The sequence below is a fragment of the Gekko japonicus genome, unplaced genomic scaffold (genome assembly GCF_001447785.1).
Source record: "Gekko japonicus isolate JY-2015 unplaced genomic scaffold, Gekko_japonicus_V1.1 scaffold1448, whole genome shotgun sequence".
NCBI classification, from domain to species: Eukaryota; Metazoa; Chordata; class Lepidosauria; order Squamata; family Gekkonidae; genus Gekko; species Gekko japonicus.
In genome coordinates, this window is record NW_015167092.1 from 451,581 (window position 1) to 470,016 (window position 18,436).

An 18,436-nucleotide genomic window follows, 5' to 3' on the forward strand; every position below is an offset into this window, starting at 1 on the left:
AAGGAGATGTTTACATGGCCAGTAGCTGTGGGGCTCTCCACATGTTGACTTGAAATATTCAGCTCAATCTGGACCTGGGGGTTTCTAGGACATGGTCTACTCATGTGTTTGAAGGATATTTGGAAGCAAGAATAAAGAGCTGAGGGGATTTAATAACAGTGAGCTTGAGTAAGATGGCGGCCAGTGTGACCTGGGCAAAGTTACACCTTTCGGTATCCACTGAAGTCAACGGGCTTTGAAAGGTATAACTCTGCTGATGCTGTGCACTACGAAGATGACTGTGTTCACCCAAAGTACAGAATAAGAGCAAAGGAGGTTTGATTTGTGGTTTACCTTAGAGATATCCATGAACCATACCTTTCCCTTTTCATTTATTAGCTTCATTGACCAGAGGTCTTAAGCCAACAGGAACCATACCAGTAGAAATCAAAGATGAATTCTAGGTTCTGAAATGTCAGAGTAAGGATTTCCAAGGGAACATAGTTGGAAGGAAGTTCTGAGGTTGCCAGAAGACTGTGTTCCGGAAGAAAAGGGCCCTTCGGTGACGGGTGTTTTTGTATTTTTTCTCCGAAAGTGTGTATCTTATGAAACGCCACAGGGTGGTGCTATTGCTCTGTAAAAGACCTCTTACTCGTTCAGGATTCACTTCTCCAGCCCTCTGTAGAACCAATGACTAAATGGGTAGCTCTTGCATTTGTTCTTTTAAGCTGCAAAGGCAATTTGAGCCTCAGAAGACACAGCATTTACTTCTGTATAAAGTCCTTTACAGACACTCCTTGTGGAGTAATTCGTTGACTTACAAAACTGCGCTAGTGCAGGCTTTAGAACATCTAATTCTACCAATACTTGCTGGTAGCAAGCCTAAAAGTGCATTTTCATTGTGGATATAAATTAATCACCTCTGTGGGGAAGTTCGGGAAGATGGGGCTGAAAACCTGATGTAGAAAGCTCAATGTCCTTGCCGAACTGCGATTTCCAGGATTCTGCGAGAGAGCCACGAGAGTTAAACGTGGTAGTGATTGGAGAAGTGTGTAAAGGACTGGTATTCTGAGCATCAAGTGAATTGGTAACTTCTTTTTTAACCTTTTTTTTTTTTTAGTATGAGAGATTTTTTTAAATGCAATCCCCTACAAAACGGTTAGCAAAGTGGCATATTTGATGTTCTTCTTGATGTCTGTCTTTTTTTTTTAATGGCCTCCACAAAGAGACCACTTAAAATTAGCATAGAGAGTACTGGGGCCAAGGGAGATGAATGGAGGTGGGGTGGGATTTTTCTTCCTCCATGAGTTCCTCTGCTTGCTCTTTACAATTTCAGATATAGAAAGTGTAGGCACAGTCCATATACTCCAACCAGAGTTTAATATCCTTAAATCCTGTTGATGCGAGCAAGATAGTTAAATGAGTGTTTAGCTCTTTTCCACTGAAACTCGTGAGACCTGGAAGTATGTAGTTTTGGCTGCACCTTCCTGTCCACTGGGACCATCTCTCCCCAAATATGCCTGTGCACCAACTACAGTTTTCAGGTTACGATCTACCTTCTTGGGGTAGCTCACCTGGCATCGACCAGAGCCTGTGCTCTTTCTGTGGTAGCTCCTATCCTGTGGAATAAGGTTCCTAAGGACATGATGACCACTATCTTTAGAAGTTTTTAGGAAGCTCTGCGAGGCCATTTGATTCACTAGGCCTTTTCATGGGATGTAGCCTGAAGGAAATCACCCTGAGCTGGGTGGCCCAGGATGGGAGATCGCCAAGGAAGCTCATGGATGGGACATCACCAAGGAGGTCCAGGGTCGCTACACAGAGGCAGACATTGACAAACTACCTCTGAACATCTCTTGCCTTGAAAACCCCACGGGGGTTGCCATAAGTCAGTACAAAGTGATGCACATTGGGGACAAAAATCCTAACTATAAATACACGTTGATGGGGTCCGAACTGGCAGAGACTGACCAAGAGAGAGATCTTGGAGTTGTAGTAGATAACTCACTGAAAAATGTCGAGACAGTGTGTTACTGAAATAAAAAAGGCCAATGCTATGCTGGGGATTATTAGGAAGGGAATTGAAAACAGATCAGACAGTATCATAATGCCCCTGTATAAATCAATGATGCGACCTCATTTGGAATACTGTGTGCAATGCTGGTCACCACACCTCAGAAAGGATATTATAACACTGGGGAAAGTGCAGAAAAGGGGAACTGGAATGATAAAAGGGTTGGGACACTTTCCCTGTGAAGAAAGGTTGAAGTGGCTGGGGCTCTTTAGCTTGGAGGAATGACGACTGAGGGGTGACATGATCGAGGTTTACAAGATTATGCATGGGATAGAGCAGATAGAGAAAGAAGTACTTTTCTCCCTTTCTCACAATACAAGAACTCGTGGGCACTCCATGAAGTTGCTGAGCAGTTGGCTTAGAACGGATAAAAGGAAGTGTACAGGATTAAGCCCCCCAAGCCAGTCCAGGAATGGGAGGGAATCCTGTACTTTTACAGTACATTAAACAATAACCCACGAGATGGTCTAAACCCTCTCTGGTTTCAGAACAATATGACACCAGAACCTCTACATTAGTTCCCCCCCCCCCAACCTGAGATTGGAGGTTCAAACTCTCAGTTGGTATCTGGAACTTAACACATTAGCAACTCATTCCCAGAGATGCACACTTTTCACTCTCCAATAGTAGCGTATATGGTGAGCGTTTAGGCCATAAGATTTAGCCTTGGAATTCAGGTACAACATCAGAGACCATTTAACAATCAGAATAATTTTTATTCAATACAGAGCATAGCACAGACTACCAGAGATTATAAAATAACAAGCCTAAAGCGATTTGCCTTAACTACACAGTAAAAGATACTTATTTACCAAGTTCAGGAGCATCCAAACAGTCCACGGGATTTTGAAGGCAAAATCCATCTTTGCATTCCATGTGCTTTAAGTCACAAAGCAGTCCTTTATCTCTTCAAAGGACAGCATTTCCAGGTGCAATAAACAAGCAGTCAGAACAAGAGCAAGAGAAGAGAGAAGAGAGCAAGCCAGCTCTCTCATTGGGATCAAACAATTATAGTCCAATTCCAGTCATGATCAGCCGTGGCCATGCAGCCAATCACGAGTGGACATAGGTGTGTCCAATTGTTGGTTGCCATAGCTGCAACACAGGATTGGCTAGAAGTTTGGAGACTCCTCCTGCAGTCAGGTGATCCAGCTTCCGGCTACTTCATTTAGTACGTGACTTGTCGCATGTGGGGCAGAAAGTGTAGCCATGAGGTCTGGCGTTTGGCATGGAAGTGTGAAAGAATGTGGGTTTATGGCATGGCTATTTAGGCCATTTGGCTTCAACAGGAAACAAGACACAGCATGTTATCAGAAAGACATCACAGGAGAAGGCATGGATTTTTAGAAATCAATATTTCTATACAGGAAGTACTTTTTCACCCAAAGAGTGATTAACACATGGAATTCACTGTCACAGGAGGTGGTGGCGGCTACAAGCATCAACGGCTTCAAGAGGGAATTGGATAAACACATGGAGCCAGAGGTCCATCAGTGGCTATTAGCTACAAGGTATAGATAGGAACTCTCAGGCTGGGGCAAGTGATGCACTGTATTCTTGGTGCTTGGGGGGGGGCAGCAGTGGGAGGGCTTCTAGTGCCCTGGCCCCACTGCTGGACCTCCTGATGGCACCTGGTATTTTTAGCCACTGTGAGACAGAGTGTTGGACTGGATGGGCCATTGGCCTGATCCACCATTGGCTTCTCTTATGTTCTTATGTCAGCTGCAACTGGACGGCACATTCCAAAACCAGCCTGTAGATATTTGTTGGGGGTTTGTTGCACTTTCTATGATATTTACATTTGGAGTTGTAAGTGCACTGTAAAAGAAAGGCAGGGTGTACATACTTTAATAAAATAAATTCAGGTCAGTATGGGGATCTAGGCATCCACCACAGTTTGGTCCTTGCTGTCAGCTTCCATGGTTCTCGCCGACACCCTAGAGCTGACAAAGACCTCAGGTGCAGGAGGGGAAGGGGGTTAATTCCTCCCCTAGGTGACATGAAACCCCAGGAATAGCTTGGTTTGGGCCATCAGATGTCTCCCTCAGGAGGAAGCAATCAGCCAAAATCAATCCTCCCCTTGTGCTCAGGGATGGTCCAAACCTCGCTGATGGACCTCCTGATGGCACTCGGGTTTTGGCCATTGTGTGACACAGAGTGTTGGACTGGATGGGCCATTGGTCTGATCCAACATGGCTTTTCTTAAGTTCTTAAGCCAATAACTGGGGCTTTTCAGTTTTCTTTCTGAAATCTGAGCCTGCTACAAATTTTAAGACTCCTGGGAACGTTCACACACTTACAATCCTATCAGTCCTTTCCAAAAGCATTTCACTTGCTTTCTGCATTAGTATGTAAATATTTTCATCTGTCCTTAGGGCTTTTACTCCTCCTTTCAGTTAATGGTTATCATCTATCGTTTGCCAAGGAAAATCAATTAAAAATAAGTTTAAAACTAATTTTACAACTGCTGACGCAAAGCTGGATTGTCTGCCTTCCAAAATTAACACTCTAGAGAGAGCGAGGCTCTGATACGATTCATTCTGAAGGAAATTAGACATGAAGACTTGTGGGAGCCAATTATTCCTCCTCACCCTCTCGCAGCTCCCGGTGGTTGCTTAGGAGCAAGTCCTACTGTGTTTCGTGGGGGTTTACTTCCAGGTGAGAATGCATTGGATTACAGCATCGATGGAGTTTAATGCTTTTTGGGTTGGATAATTCCCGTTTTTTGTGCTGGCAAAAGAGGGAGGAGGCCACCTTTTGACCACCAGCAGGCTAGGTGGCTCAAGTGGTTAAGACGCTGAACTGCAGGCTGTGGAAGGTCAGTAGGTCAGCAGTTCGAGACCCGGGGGCCGCATGATGGAGTGAGCTCCCATCTCTAGTTCCAGCTCCTGCCAACCTAGCAGTTCGAAAGCAAGAAATTGCAAGTAGATAAATAGGTACCACTTTGGTGGGAAGGTAACAGCGTTCCGTGCGCCTTGGTGTTTAGTCATGCCGGCCACATGACCACGGAAACGTCTTCGGACAGCGCTGGCTCTTCGGCTTTGAAACGGAGATGAACACCGCAGCCCTAGAGTCGGATTCGACTGGCTTTCGAACAAGGGAAACTTTACCTTTAGGCTAGGTTGGGGATGGTGGAGCCCACCTGGATAAAAGCCATTTTAAAAAAATCATTTTGTTGAGATAATTATGCCCTACTTTTCTCCCTAAGCAGGGACCCAGAACAGCTTACAGTATCACTTTCCCCCTCCTCCATTTTCTCCTCACAATGACTCTGTGGCGTAAGTAGGGTTGCCAGTCCCTCCTGTCAACTGGCAGGGGATGGGGAAGAGCAGGAGGAAGGCCTATCCAACATACAGCGATGTTTCCGGGTCATCGTGTCCAAGATGTAGGGGCAACACTCTGGTGTTTGGGCAAAAACTCTATGGTAAATTTGGCTTCTACCATAGAGTTTTTGTCCAAATACCAGAGTGTCGCCTCAATGTCCCAGGTGTGATGACATTACTTCCAGGTCACATAGGCAGTGACATTAATATGTTGCTGCATGTTGGATGGCTTTTCCTCTTTTTCAGGGTAATTTCCCTCCCTGCTGAGCAGCTGATTGACAGTGAGGAGAAGGGGCCTGGCAGCGGAGGACCTCCGCATCCACTGGGGTGTTACTCAAATAGGCAGTCTCCTATTTAATAGGGGGAATTAGCTTAAGGAGACAGAGTGAGATATGGGTAACTGGGATCTCCACTAATGTATACCATAATGCTTCCCCTTTAAGAGAACTCCCAAATAAACCAGGCAGATGTTCAACCAAAAATACTTTTTATTAAAAGAGAAAAGGACAAAACACACACACAAATACACTTAAACACATACAAGCTAGCTAAGAGAAAAACAGGGAGGAGCGGGAATAGTTGAGGGGAAACGAGCTGTAATTACCAGGTCTTGTAGAGGTCCATGGAAGCAGCAGCAAAATGGCCAGCATTTCATGGGGAGAAGAGAAGAAACCCACAAAGTTGGGGTGCATGCTGTTGGTACCAGGAATGAGTACCAGGAACGCATGAACACACACAGCTATGGATGCCATAATTTATGGGGCAAATGTTCTCTGGGGCAAGCTGACATATTTGCCCCCAAAACAATAACTTGATGGGGTTTTTGGAGGTGAACACTGATTTGGGAGAGTCTTGATGGGTTTACCTGAGATGGACTTTAGATGTAAATGGTGCTTGAGGGCCCTGTGAGTACTGGATGGGAAAAGCTACCAGGTTTGGTGAATAATGTGAAGTGGTGCGTAATTAGGGTAAATGGGTGAGGGGAAGTAAGGCTGGGTGTAGACAAGATTAATTCAAGGTGAGACAACAGATGCTTGGGAGACCCATTGTCCTAAATTATGCATCTCTGTAGAGTGGGGAGGAGGTCGCTAGCTGGCCAGTCAGTCTTTCCCACACTTCTAAAGCTACATGTCCAGACTTGTCTCTGGCTGGTATTCATTTTGTGTCATTTTGGGCCAGGCAGTGTAGTACACTTACGATATTTGGGATGGTATTTTAGGAAGGGTGTTTGCGGCTCTCTCTAACCACTAAACTGCCCCTCTGCAGGAGGAGGGGTCTGATTGCAACAGGGGGTCTGGCAATCCTAGAGGTAAGTTAGGCTGAGAGAGTGACTGGCCTAAGGTCACCCAGCAAGCTTCCATGCCAGAGTAGGGAATTCAGAGTGCCGTCAAGTTGCCTCTGATTGATGGTGACCCTATGGATTAATGTCCTCCAAGACATCCTATTGCTCGATCTTGCAAATGGAGAGTTGTGGCTTCCTTGATTGAGCCAATCCATTCTAGCATTATTGTTTTTTGCAGTGAGTCTTGTCTTTTCATAATGTGATCAAAGTGCAATAGCCTCAGTATAGTCATTTTGGCCTCTAGAGAGCGTTCAGGCTTGAATTAATCTGATTTGGTGGCTAAATGTCTATGTTGTGCCATTAAGAGGAATGTTTCAACTCCAGCAATGAAGGTTGTACCCTTTATCCCTTGATGATCTATGTTTTGTTGTGATGCCAATAAAGGTAGCTGATGATGATGATAATCTAGAATCGACCGATTTTTCTTTTGGGCAGTCTATGGTATCCTCCAACAACACATTTTAAATGAATCAACCTTCTTCCTGTCAGCTTCCTTCATTGTCCAACTTTCACACCCATACTAATCTGACACTAACTACTACTCCCATATGGTATTTGACATGCTGTTTTGAAGAAAAACAGACTGCGTTATCTTGCCTGAAGGGAAAGAGAAGGAATTCTCATTTAAACTATCAGCAGAAGGAATATGAGTTGCCAAAGAGTTTTCTCAGTCACTTTGTGACCAATAACACTCCTTCATTAGCATTTATGCTGCTAATAAGATCTCTTGCAGTAGGGGTACTGCAAAGGGATTCTCCTGTGATTTTTATCCCACTTCTTATACAATAAGATAACACACAAGCCTCTGTGATATGCAGAATGATATACAAATATAGCATGCTTTTCTTTCCCCCCCAAAGAAATTAAAAACCAAGAACTGTCTTGTGTGTTAACTCTCCCCCCCCCTCCAAAATTCTGCAAGAAGTTGAAGGAAGAAAGTTACTTTTAATCTTGATGAGGGCCTCCTTTTTCTTCTGTCTGTCCAGGGAATACAGCTCAGAATTCTGACATCCATTTCAGAATAAGAACGCAGAGAAACAACCCTGGCAGCACCATATGTTTCAATGGGAAGCTGATCTTCTGAGAAACAGAGAGGGCAGGGAATGGATGACGACTCGATTCCCTTGTCAAGATTTAATTCTAGGGGAAACGGAGTTTTAACAAGGCAAAACGATACAAAAAATTATCTTCTTAAAAGCAAAGTGTCGCTTTGGCAGGAGGATCACTCATTCACGAAGTCTCTTATTCCCTTGTGTTCTTTCTGTGATAATATGTGATTCTCCTGGTGTATTAGCTCCTGCAGTTATTCCATATGGCAAAGATGTTTAATAATTTTTCTCATTGTTAGCTCAAGTCTCTGCAAGAAAAGCAGACTATAACTCAAGTCAACAAATAAATTATGTCATTGTTTCTGAGACAAGGAGGTAAGCTATCTAGGCACTACATCGAGCTCTTTAGTCTGTTTATTCAAGAAATTTCCATTTTCCTCTGTGGCTCTGGTAGGGAGTGGTTGGCAACTGACAACTACATGTTTTTATCCTATCCTTCCTTTAAGAAGTTCATGGTAGCATATATGTTTCTCCCTTACTTTGTTGTATCTTCATAACCACTCTGCAAGGAGAGAGTTACTGGCCCAAGTGTGCAGATTCTAGTCTGGGAGAACCGGGTTTGATTCCCCACTCCTCCACTTGCACCTGCTGGATGTCCTTGGGTAAGCCATAGTTCTGGCACAGCTGTCCTTGAAAAAGAGCAGTTTCTGTCAGAGCTCTCTCGGCCCCACCTACCTCACAAGGTGTCTGTTGTGGGAAGGGAAAGGAGTTTGTAAGCTGCTTTGAGACTCCTTTGGGTAGTGAAGGGCGGGGTATAAATCCAATCTCTTCTTCTCTTCTTCAGTAAGCTCAGATCCTAGAGAGCTCAGACCTCAGATCCTAGAGAGCCAGTGCAGTATAGTGGTTTTGGTTTGGATGTTGGACTATGATCTGGCAGTGCCATCCCAAGTGGAGTCACACCCTTCTTCCATTGAAGCCAAAGGGCTTGGAAGGGTTTAACCGATCAGGATGGCACCGTGGGAGATCCAGATTCAAATTTTCATTCAACCCAGAAAGTTGACTGGATAACTCGGGGCCAGTCTCTCTCTCTCAGCCTAACCTACCTCACAGGGTTGGTGTGAGTATAAAATGGAGGGAGGGAGAATAATGTACACTGCCTTGAGCTTCTTGGAGGAAAGGAGAGGTAAAAAGTAACTAACAATGATAATACGGCACAGGTCTGTTCAGTGGGGCTCACTCGAAGGAAAGTGTTCTTAGGATTCCATTCTAGCTGACCTAAGTCGTACAGCCTATGCAGCAATGGCTGTCTGTTCCAGGACTGGCCAAATGAAGCCGAGGGGGGCAGGGAAAGTTTGCAAAACCTTTCCCATATGAAACGTCAAAAACTACTGTATTACCACAAATGCATTATGCAAGGAATCAGATTTGCCTTTTTAAAACAGACTCATAAAGTATGACACGTTTAACTTCCTAAAGTAAAATGTGTTCTGCACAGGCATTGCCTATTTTCCCACTAGCACCACTTGCTGGATTTTAGTGACAGTAAATTAAAATAATGAGCCTGCTAATGATTTTCCAGTGTTCTCAGCCTCATAAACTACAGCTTCAAGTTCTCGAGGCTCAGCTTAATGCAGATTGTTTGGTGATTATACTTCCATTTTTCCTCAGGCTGCCCCAATGTGCTGTGAAGAGTGTCTCCCCCACCCCTTTTTCTTCTTCTTCTTTTTAAAAATGGATTCGGCTGTTGCCTTGAGAATTCTGATGTATTTCTTTGGAGATTTCTCCACTGTCAGCATCTCTGTCCATTTTATTCCAGACATTTCACTTCAGATGCTTCCTCTGCCATGAAAATATAAGCCAGACCACAAGAGAACCTGAAGGTTCTGTTGTGGAAATACTGAACCAGAGGAGGGGGAAGAAACCTTTTGAATATCCTTGCCTAGCAACACTTTGTGTGCTTTGGTACGATCTATTTCTAGGTGGTAAGTTGTATCCTACGAACATTCGGCTGATGGACGAGGGAGGAGGAACAATTTCTCCCACTTCTCATTGCAGGCCCTCTGGTCCAGGTTGCTATCTATCAGTGCTGGTCCTTCAGCCCCCACAGCATTGCCTTTCCATGTGTTGCAAGGGACTGCTGGGACAGAGGAAAAGAAGTGGGGGGGGGGAGAGCTGCAGAATATTCATAGGGTGCAACTTGATGTTTTGTTTTTTGTTGTGCCTATTTTAGATTAACTCTGTTTTATTATTTTAAGGCTTGTTTTCCCATGGACACTTTAAAATTTACATATCTCTATAAATCTTTAAAACAGCTCTCTAGTTCCTAGTTGTTCGCATTCATGTTAGTTTTTCCTCAAAGATTATTATGTCACATAACCTATTTTAATTTGGCGTACTTGCTTTTCGAAAGGGGATGTTCAGCTGAAGGTTTGCGTGGTCTTTTTTGACGTTGCGTCAGAAGTCCCTTGTCAATCTAAAAGTAGCCGTTTTCAGACAACGGAAAGAGCCGGTGCAAAAGTGCTGACTTGGAATTCACCAGAAAGTTGAACACGTAATTTCTCCCCCTTTCAGGCTTGATTAGGGGACTTGGTTTTCTCACTATAGGTACTGATGTCTCATCATAACCTACACTTTGCAGATTACTTCAGCTGTATTTAGGGTTCCCAGACTCCTACTAGGGGTCCATCCTACTAGAAGAAGAGGAGGAGGAGGAGATTGGATTTATACCCCACCCTTCACTACCCAAAGGTGTCTCAGAGTGGCTTACAAACTCCTTTCCCTTCCCCTCCCCACAACAGACACCCTGTGAGGTAGGTGGGGCTGAGAGAGCTCTTGACAGAAACTGCTCTTTTTCAAGAACAGCTCTTATCAGAACTACGGCTTGCCCAACGTCATCCAGCCAGGTGCAAGTGGAGGAGTGGGGAATCAAACCCATTTCTCCCAGATTAGAGTCCACACACTTAACCACTACACCAAACTGGCTCTCTAGGAGGTTCCGTGCTTTGGGGTCCTTCCCCCAGTGCCAATCAGCTGGCCAGTGGGAGGACTTGCCAACAGCAAACTGAGGTCCAGGTCTCTGTCACCAGCAACACAGCGGCGTCACTTCCACCGTGAACCAGAAGTGGCATCATCATCATGTCACTAGAATCCTAGGCCTCAGTTTGCTGCAGGCAAGTCTCCCCTACCCTCACTTCACTGGTTGCCTGAGGATACATGGCAGCTGATGGCAACTGTATTTTACATTGTCGCTGTACTGCCTTACTCAATGCACTCAACAAGTCTCACACCATATTTTCTACAGATTTTATAGTAATCCTGCCCAGCATATCTACCAGTAGTTGGAAGTGGTTCTCACCCACTATGAATGGACTGATTATTCTTTCATTGATCCTTTTTTAAAAAAAACACAACCACCTCTGGCCTCTCTTTGTAACTTCTCCCTACCCTTTCCTCTGGCTTGAACTCTAAATATAGCTGCTTTGAGTGGACACTCCTGTGCGTCTGATGAATTGAGCTCTGACTAATGCAAGCTTATAGTGGAATAAGTTTTGTTGGTCTTTAGCTTGCTCTTAGACTCTTGCTTTGTTGTGCCTTCATTCAGTGCAAGTATGTAGTGAGGAATGATTTTAATGCCTCTGCACAAGGAGGGTTCCACAGGCAGAAATCATCCCATGAGATCTGGCTCACTTTCTCCAGACGTATATACTTGCTCACATAGCGCAACTATACTCATGGCCCATGCAGATTAAAGCCGTCAGAAAGATGGTGTTGTGGCTGATGATAGGGATTAACAGATTTTTATTTCCACCTTCATTTTTGGTTCGAAAACTTTGTTACTGGCATACCAAACACAGCGTGTTTATTTTCATTATTGGGGGAGGGGTTTGTTCCGACTGGCTTCAAATGAAAACGTTTTCTGGCTGTATCACCTGTTTTCCATCCAATTTGGATGAAATATTTTTAGTTGTTCCTGTTAACCAGAGAAGCCTCTCAGCCAAGTTTCGGAAAGTTTGGAGTAGTGGTACTCAGCGGCTCAGGAGCCACATGTAGTTCTCTGATGAGCCACTTGTCGCTCTTCAGAGGACTGTTCCCCAGTGTGGCACCTGCCCCATGTTTCAGGGGAGTGGGGGGCAGGGGTGGTACGGGGGGATCAGCCTGATTACTGAAATAAAAGGGTATTTCTTCACAAGGAGCATTTGATGATAATGTTGTATCCTTGGTTGGAGGTAGTGGAATAAAAGTTAAGCATTCACTGGCACTGATGTTAAGCATCAGTAATGTTAACCAGACCCTGACCTGGACAGCCCCTGCTAGCCAGATCTTGAAAGCGAAGCAGGAGCAGGCAATGGTAAACCACCTCTGACTCTCTTGCCTTGAAAACCCTGTAGGTTTTCCATAAGTCTGCTGTGTCTCTTGATAGTTTAAAACAGAAATTAACCAAGGCTCTCTGATTCAGGAATCTCATAAAAAAACGATCCCCTTGATTTAAAGACAATTCTGTTTAAATATAGTAGGTAAACAAATTATAAGACAACAGCAATAAAGCCATTAGACCAATGTTAGGAGAATGTTGATCTCTTAATAGTAAAGGTAAACGTTTCCCTTGTTTGAAAGCTAGTCAAATCCGACTCTATGGGGCGGTGCTCATCTCCATTTCCAAGCCGACGAGCCAGCGCTATCCGAAGACATTTCCGTGGTCATGTGGCCGGCATGACTAAACGCCGAGGCGCACGGAACGGTGCCTATTTATCTACTTGCAATTTCTTGTTTTCAAACTGCTAGGTTGGCAGGAGCTGGGGCCAGAGATGGGAGCTCACTCCATCACGCAGCACTAGGGCCTCGAACTGCCGAGCTACCGACCATCCAGTCTGTAGCTCAGCGTCTTAACCTCTGATCTCTTAATACATCTTATTTATTTATTTTATTCTACTTATATCTTGCCCTCCCTGCATAGCAGGCTCCATTAACAAGACATGGTGTATTCTAATTGCAACAACAGTCAGGGATGACTAACTAGCTGTAACTATGGAATCTTCCTTCTGCCCTCCCAGCCAATAATTTAATTTCCTAATTGCAGGAAGTGGTTCGATTCCTGAATTCTTCCGCATTATGAACCGGCAGTTTACGGAGGAAGAGTGGCGGACGATCACATCCATGCCTAATGAATGGCTTCAGTTGGATATGTTTCACAGACATTGGGTAATGGAGCTTCTTTATGTAGGAATGCTTTTTTGTTGTTCGTGACCTAGTTAACACCATCGCTGCTCAGACTTTTGAGTGTCTTTGCTTTGAAGCACACTGTTCTTTATCACTTCATAATACTTAAAAGAAGGAATTTGCTTTGAAAAACTACAGAGGAAGTAATAAGGCAATTTCCCCCCCTATTCTGACCACTGGACAACACAGCCTCTCCCCAGGGATCATCATTTTGCTTTATTCCTTATTTGATTCTGAAATTCTTACTGACTCATTTGGAAATAAACCAGGAGGCACCTCTGCAAAGCATGTTCCTTCCACCAGCCAGAGGGAATTTTTTCCTCATCTCCCACCCCCCCTTGGCAGTTAAGTACATACAGTGTTGCATACTGTTGCTTTCTTGTTGTTCATGGAAAACGTGTTCATATCGCACATCTGAATCTAGAGGGTCATGGCTTAGTGATAGAGCATCTCCTTGGCATGCAGAAGGTCCCGGGTCCAGTCCCTGGGCATCTGCAGTTAAAATGGTCAAGAAGCAGGTGATATGAAGAAGATGGTGGTGGAGGAGATTTATACTCCACCCTTCACTACCTGAAGGAGTCCCAGTGGCTTCCAATCCCCTTCCCTTCCTCTCCCCACAACAGACATCCTATGAGGTAGGTGGGACTGAGAGAGCTCTTTCGAGAACTGCTCAGGAGAGAACAACCCTGAAAGAACTTGTAACTGACCAGCAGTTACATGTGGAGGAGTAGGGAATCAAACCCGGTTCTTCCAGATTAGAGTCCACACTTCTAACCACTACGCCAAACTGGATCCTTACTTGAGACCCTGAAGAGCCATTGCCAGTTAGAGTAGACAAGGCTGACCTTGGTAAGCCAGTGGTCTGACTCGGTAGTCCTGTTCACAAGTTACAGTGAATGCACATATAGAACCTGTGTACAGTGTAGAATCCATGTACAGTTTAAAAGAGCATTTGAGTGAGCACTGTTATTTTTTTTTCCTGCAGTGGTGAACTTGATATTATCCTTTGACAGTCCTGATGTGTGTATCTATCCACTGAATTTTATTTATTTATTTATTCAGTCAGCTGACTTGGGTCTGGTCAGGAGAAATGCAAGCTAGAAATGTTTTGAATAAATAAAAGCAAGAAGCCCAACAAAGACCAGTCATAATACATTTAAAATGGTCTTTTAAAAAAACCCAAAACATGTATCTATCTGTTACGCTTCTTCCCTGCTTTTATTCCACCACTGACCTGTTTTATTTTCAATCCTTTCCCTAATAATCCCCAGGCAAACTCCATTAGGAAAGGGACTGAAAATAAAACAGCCAATAATATAATGCCCCTGTAGCGATCTATGGTGTGGCCTCTTTTGGCATACTGCGTGCTGTTTCTGGTCACCATTATCTCAAAAAGAATATTGCAGAGCTGGTACAAGTACAGAAGAGGGCAACCAAAATGATTAGGGGGTTGGAGCACTGAACAGATAGACAAGTCTTGGAGTTTTCAGTTTAGAAAAGGGATGACTAGGGGGGCGACATGATATCAGTTTATAAAATTATGCAGAGGCTAGAGAGATTAGAAAGAGAGAACTTTCTCTCCCTCTTCCAAAATATTAGAATTTTGAGGGTATCCGATGAAGTTGGTGGGAAGTGGATTCAGGACAGACAAAAGGAAATATTTCTTTATTTTCTTTAAAACACTTTTATACCACCTTGCCACCCGATTAGAGTCTGCTGGTACAGAGCTGAACGTCATCTGCATGTTGGTGGCAACTCAGCCCAAATCTCCAGATGACCTTTTCCAGTGGCTTTACATAGATGTTAAAACAAGTGGTTAAAATGTGGGATTCACTGCCAGAAGGGTGGGTAGTGGCCAGAGGCATAGACAGCTTTTTAAAAGGATTAGATAAATTCATGAAGGATAGGTCTATCAGGGCTACTAGCCATGGTAACAGAAGGTAGTGAACCTCTGAATTCCAGTGCCAGGAGGCAACATAGACTTGCCAAGTCCCCCCGGGGGGCAGGGAAACCCCCGCCCCAGAGGCCCGTTCCCCGCCACTGGCGGATCGGGCCCTGGGGGGAGCCCCACCCCGACGTGCGTGTCACCCGGGTGACGTGCGCGCGCCCGCTCCAGGTGCCAGCCGGGAGTCCCCCCCCTGCGGCGCAACACCCGACTTGGCAACCCTAAGGCAACATCAGGGGAAGGCCTCAGCATCAATTCCCTATTGTCCCCCCCTCCCGGGTAACTGGTCAGGCACTGTGTAAGACAGGATGCTGAACTACATGGGCCACTGATATGACCCAGCAGGGCTGTTCTTACATTACTAAGGCAATGCATATCAGGTTCCCATGCAGTCTCCAATGCAGGCATTGAATAAACCTAGACCTGCTTAGCTTTGCTGTGATGTATCTTCCAACCACAGCCTGGGGCCAAAGAGTACTGTTATCAGTACCAGCAGTTCTGACACCAATGAGCAACCCATTGCACACACAGCTTTCCCTCAGCATCGAAGGCTTGCATAAAGGGGACAGGATTACAGAAGCAGAGAAGACAGGATCTCTCAGGCCTCCCGGGCGACTGAGAGCCACCAGTGAGAAGACCTGCTCTCCAGTAGCCATCCAGCTCCCCTCCAAAGGGTCAGTGATGACCCAAACCCCTCAGCAGGTTCATATGGAAGACAGGCCATCCTTCAGCTGTCCTCAGCCATTCAGATAGCTTAAGAGCTTGGAAGCCCACAGCTAGTGCTTTGAATTGGAGCCCCAAATGGAATCGTCTGGGAGAGAAGGCAGCATGATTTAGGCCGGTCTCATCAGGTCTTGGAGGGTAAAGCAGGGTTGGTACTGGGAAGGGAGGCCACTGAGAAATACTTAGCAGAGAAAGGCAATGGCAAACCACCTCTGCGTTTGAAAGCCCCTTGCTGCGGTCACTATAAGTCGGCTGTGATTTGACTGCACTTTACACAAAATGGAATCGTTTACACGTAGGAGAGAGGCGCCCCCTGTGCTGAAGCTGTGGTGTCTGATGGGTTGGGGAGGCTAGCAGAACAGTGACAGCAGTGGCCGAAGACGCTGAGAAAGTATTGTGGCCTCTTGAAAAGCCAGAGAGCTTTAAGAGAGCAGTTATCTCCGTGATAAATGGGATGTGAATTTGTGAGTGCTACAGAAATGACACTTCAGAAGTCTGAGGCTCTGCGTTGCTGCTGTCTTGTCTGTCCTGTTCCAATACTTTAAAAGGCTAACGAGTCCTAGTTCTGGGCGTTCTAGAGCCAGCCCTTGTGTTGTTTGTGTTTTAAGAGAAATTTCAGGGCTGCCAAGTTTAATCAATAGACTAATCAAGGAAAGCTTTATTTGATTGTGGGGGAGGCGATGTTGATAAGTGGGACTGAGAGTTAAAAACATACAAGAGTGCCTTTGGGGGTCTTTGCTTCTGGATTGTTAGGGAATTAAAAAAAAAACCCAAAAGAAAAAAGAAAGAATTAAAGTCCAAATGACCTCCTGGCAACAAATCATTCAAGCTTCATTTCTCTGGGCCCGCTTACAGTCCCGTGAGTCATGAAATAAAAATGTCTGTTTTATTTCTGAAAAATGACATAAATGGACCGTGCAAATGTCTGGCGAGGCCAGACTTCCCTAGTCCCTTGAGTGACGGTAAAGAACCAGTGTGATGTGGTGGTTAGAGGGTTGGGCTGGGATCTGGGGAAACCAGGTTCAAATTGGAGAGCTTGGGCCAGTCATTCTCAGCCTTAACTTTCCTCCCAGGATCGATGGTGAGGAGGACATGGAAGAGGGGGAGAAGGACGCTTTGGGTCCCCACTGGGGAGAAATGTGGGGCGTAGCTGTCTAAATAAAATCTTCTCATACCTGCACCCCGACACTTGGGCTGTGGTGGGAGTGTCATAGATTCCTCTTGCACTTTCTTCGGTATCACAAAAGAGACACTATGTTTAGGGTTGCTGTCCTCCAGGTGGCTCCTGGAGATCTCCCGCGACTATAGTTGCTCTCCAGATCACCAAGACCAGCCCCCCTGGGGGAAATGGCTGCTTTTGAGGGTGGGCTCTATGGCGTTATACTTTGCTCAAGCCCCTCCCCTCACCCTGCCCTCCTCAGGTTTCACCCCCCCCCAAATCTCCAGGTATTTCCCAGCCTAGAGATGGCAACCCTGCCTATGTCGGTGGTTTCATAAGATGCCGATTATATTTAATTTTAGTTGACCAATCACATCTTTAATGGGAGCTCTGAAAATGGTCCGAAGGCATGTGACCTAGGTCAACTGCCAAAGCTGAACAGATCAGCTACGGCTGGGAGACTTGACTGTGAACCAGATATAAATCACTCTGAGCTCCTGGGGGGGGGGGTATAACTGTCATAAATAATCAGTCGAATGGCTGATGAGGGATCAACAGAACCAGTTAACAGCCCTCAAAATGTCGTGACTAATGCTCAACCTATGCCCATTTCTGTACAAGTAGCAGCACGGGACTTCCTACGCGAGTCCAGGTTTATTCCTTCAGCTCTGTAATTGCATGATATAAGCATGGAAATTCGTTAAATGTACAGCCGAGAGAGACAACAAGGATTTAATAGGCAAAGCCATATAGGCATGCAGGGATTTTGTATTACTACTTATGTAAGTAGTAATAGTGTGACTCTCACGACTGCTGTTCAGAGGCAACAGGAGAGGACTTGGAGGGATACTCTCTGTGTATGGAAGCTGTAATGGGATCCAGTGTAAACTTAATGACAAAACAAACTTCATATAGGGCAACCTCCTGTGTTTGAATGTTTACTTTTTAGGCATTAAAAGAGAGCTTTATAAAAGCCATTGGAGTTGGAATAGGTTTCGATCTTCAAAGGATTGAGTTTAATGTCTCCCCGGCACAGCTGGAAGTAGGAAAAACTTATAATGAGACAATTATGCTTCTGGATGGCGAAGAAGAAAAGGACTGGACTTTCGAGGTAAAGCTGCAAAAGATTCTATGGAAGCCTTCAAATAGCACAGTATTTTGTGTGTCGCTCTATATTCTTTCACGGCCAGTGTGGTGTAACGGTTAGAGTGTCAGAGTAGGATCTGGGAGACCAGGTTCAAATCCCTACTCTGCTGTGGAAGCTTGCTGGGTGACCTTGGGACAGTCACACATTTTCAGCCAGACTCTAACTCACAGGGTGATTGGGAAGATAAAACAGAGGAAATGTGATATAAATGAAGTAAATATAATTTGTAAAAATAAAATAAAATTATAGATATGCAAGGGGGGGATATGTTGGATACTTTCCCCAACCTAAAGTATCTGTGACTGTTTAAATTTTCAAGGATACAAGCAGGACGACTTCCCCATTTCTCTGTATCTTGCCTGCCCCCCCCCCCCCACACACCCTAAATTGACTCTCAATGTTCTGTGCTTCTTGGTGCATGTTCACTGCTCCTCAAGGAAGAGTGTCTCCCAACCTTAATTTATAAATATTTATTTTC

The 18,436-nt window shown here is 44.9% G+C and overlaps 1 protein-coding gene across 3 annotated transcripts in view; it reads left to right on the forward strand.

Annotated features, from left to right (window-relative positions):
* The window catches only part of AASDHPPT (aminoadipate-semialdehyde dehydrogenase-phosphopantetheinyl transferase), a 29,146-nt gene that overhangs the window by 4,364 nt on the left and 6,346 nt on the right, over positions 1–18,436 (forward strand). For all 3 annotated transcript variants that reach the window (XM_015412887.1, XM_015412888.1, XM_015412889.1), the window contains exons 3-4: positions 12,845–12,966; positions 17,761–17,922. In XM_015412887.1, coding sequence (XP_015268373.1) covers positions 12,845–12,966; positions 17,761–17,922 — 284 coding nt within the window. The remainder of the gene's footprint in view (positions 1–12,844; positions 12,967–17,760; positions 17,923–18,436) is intronic.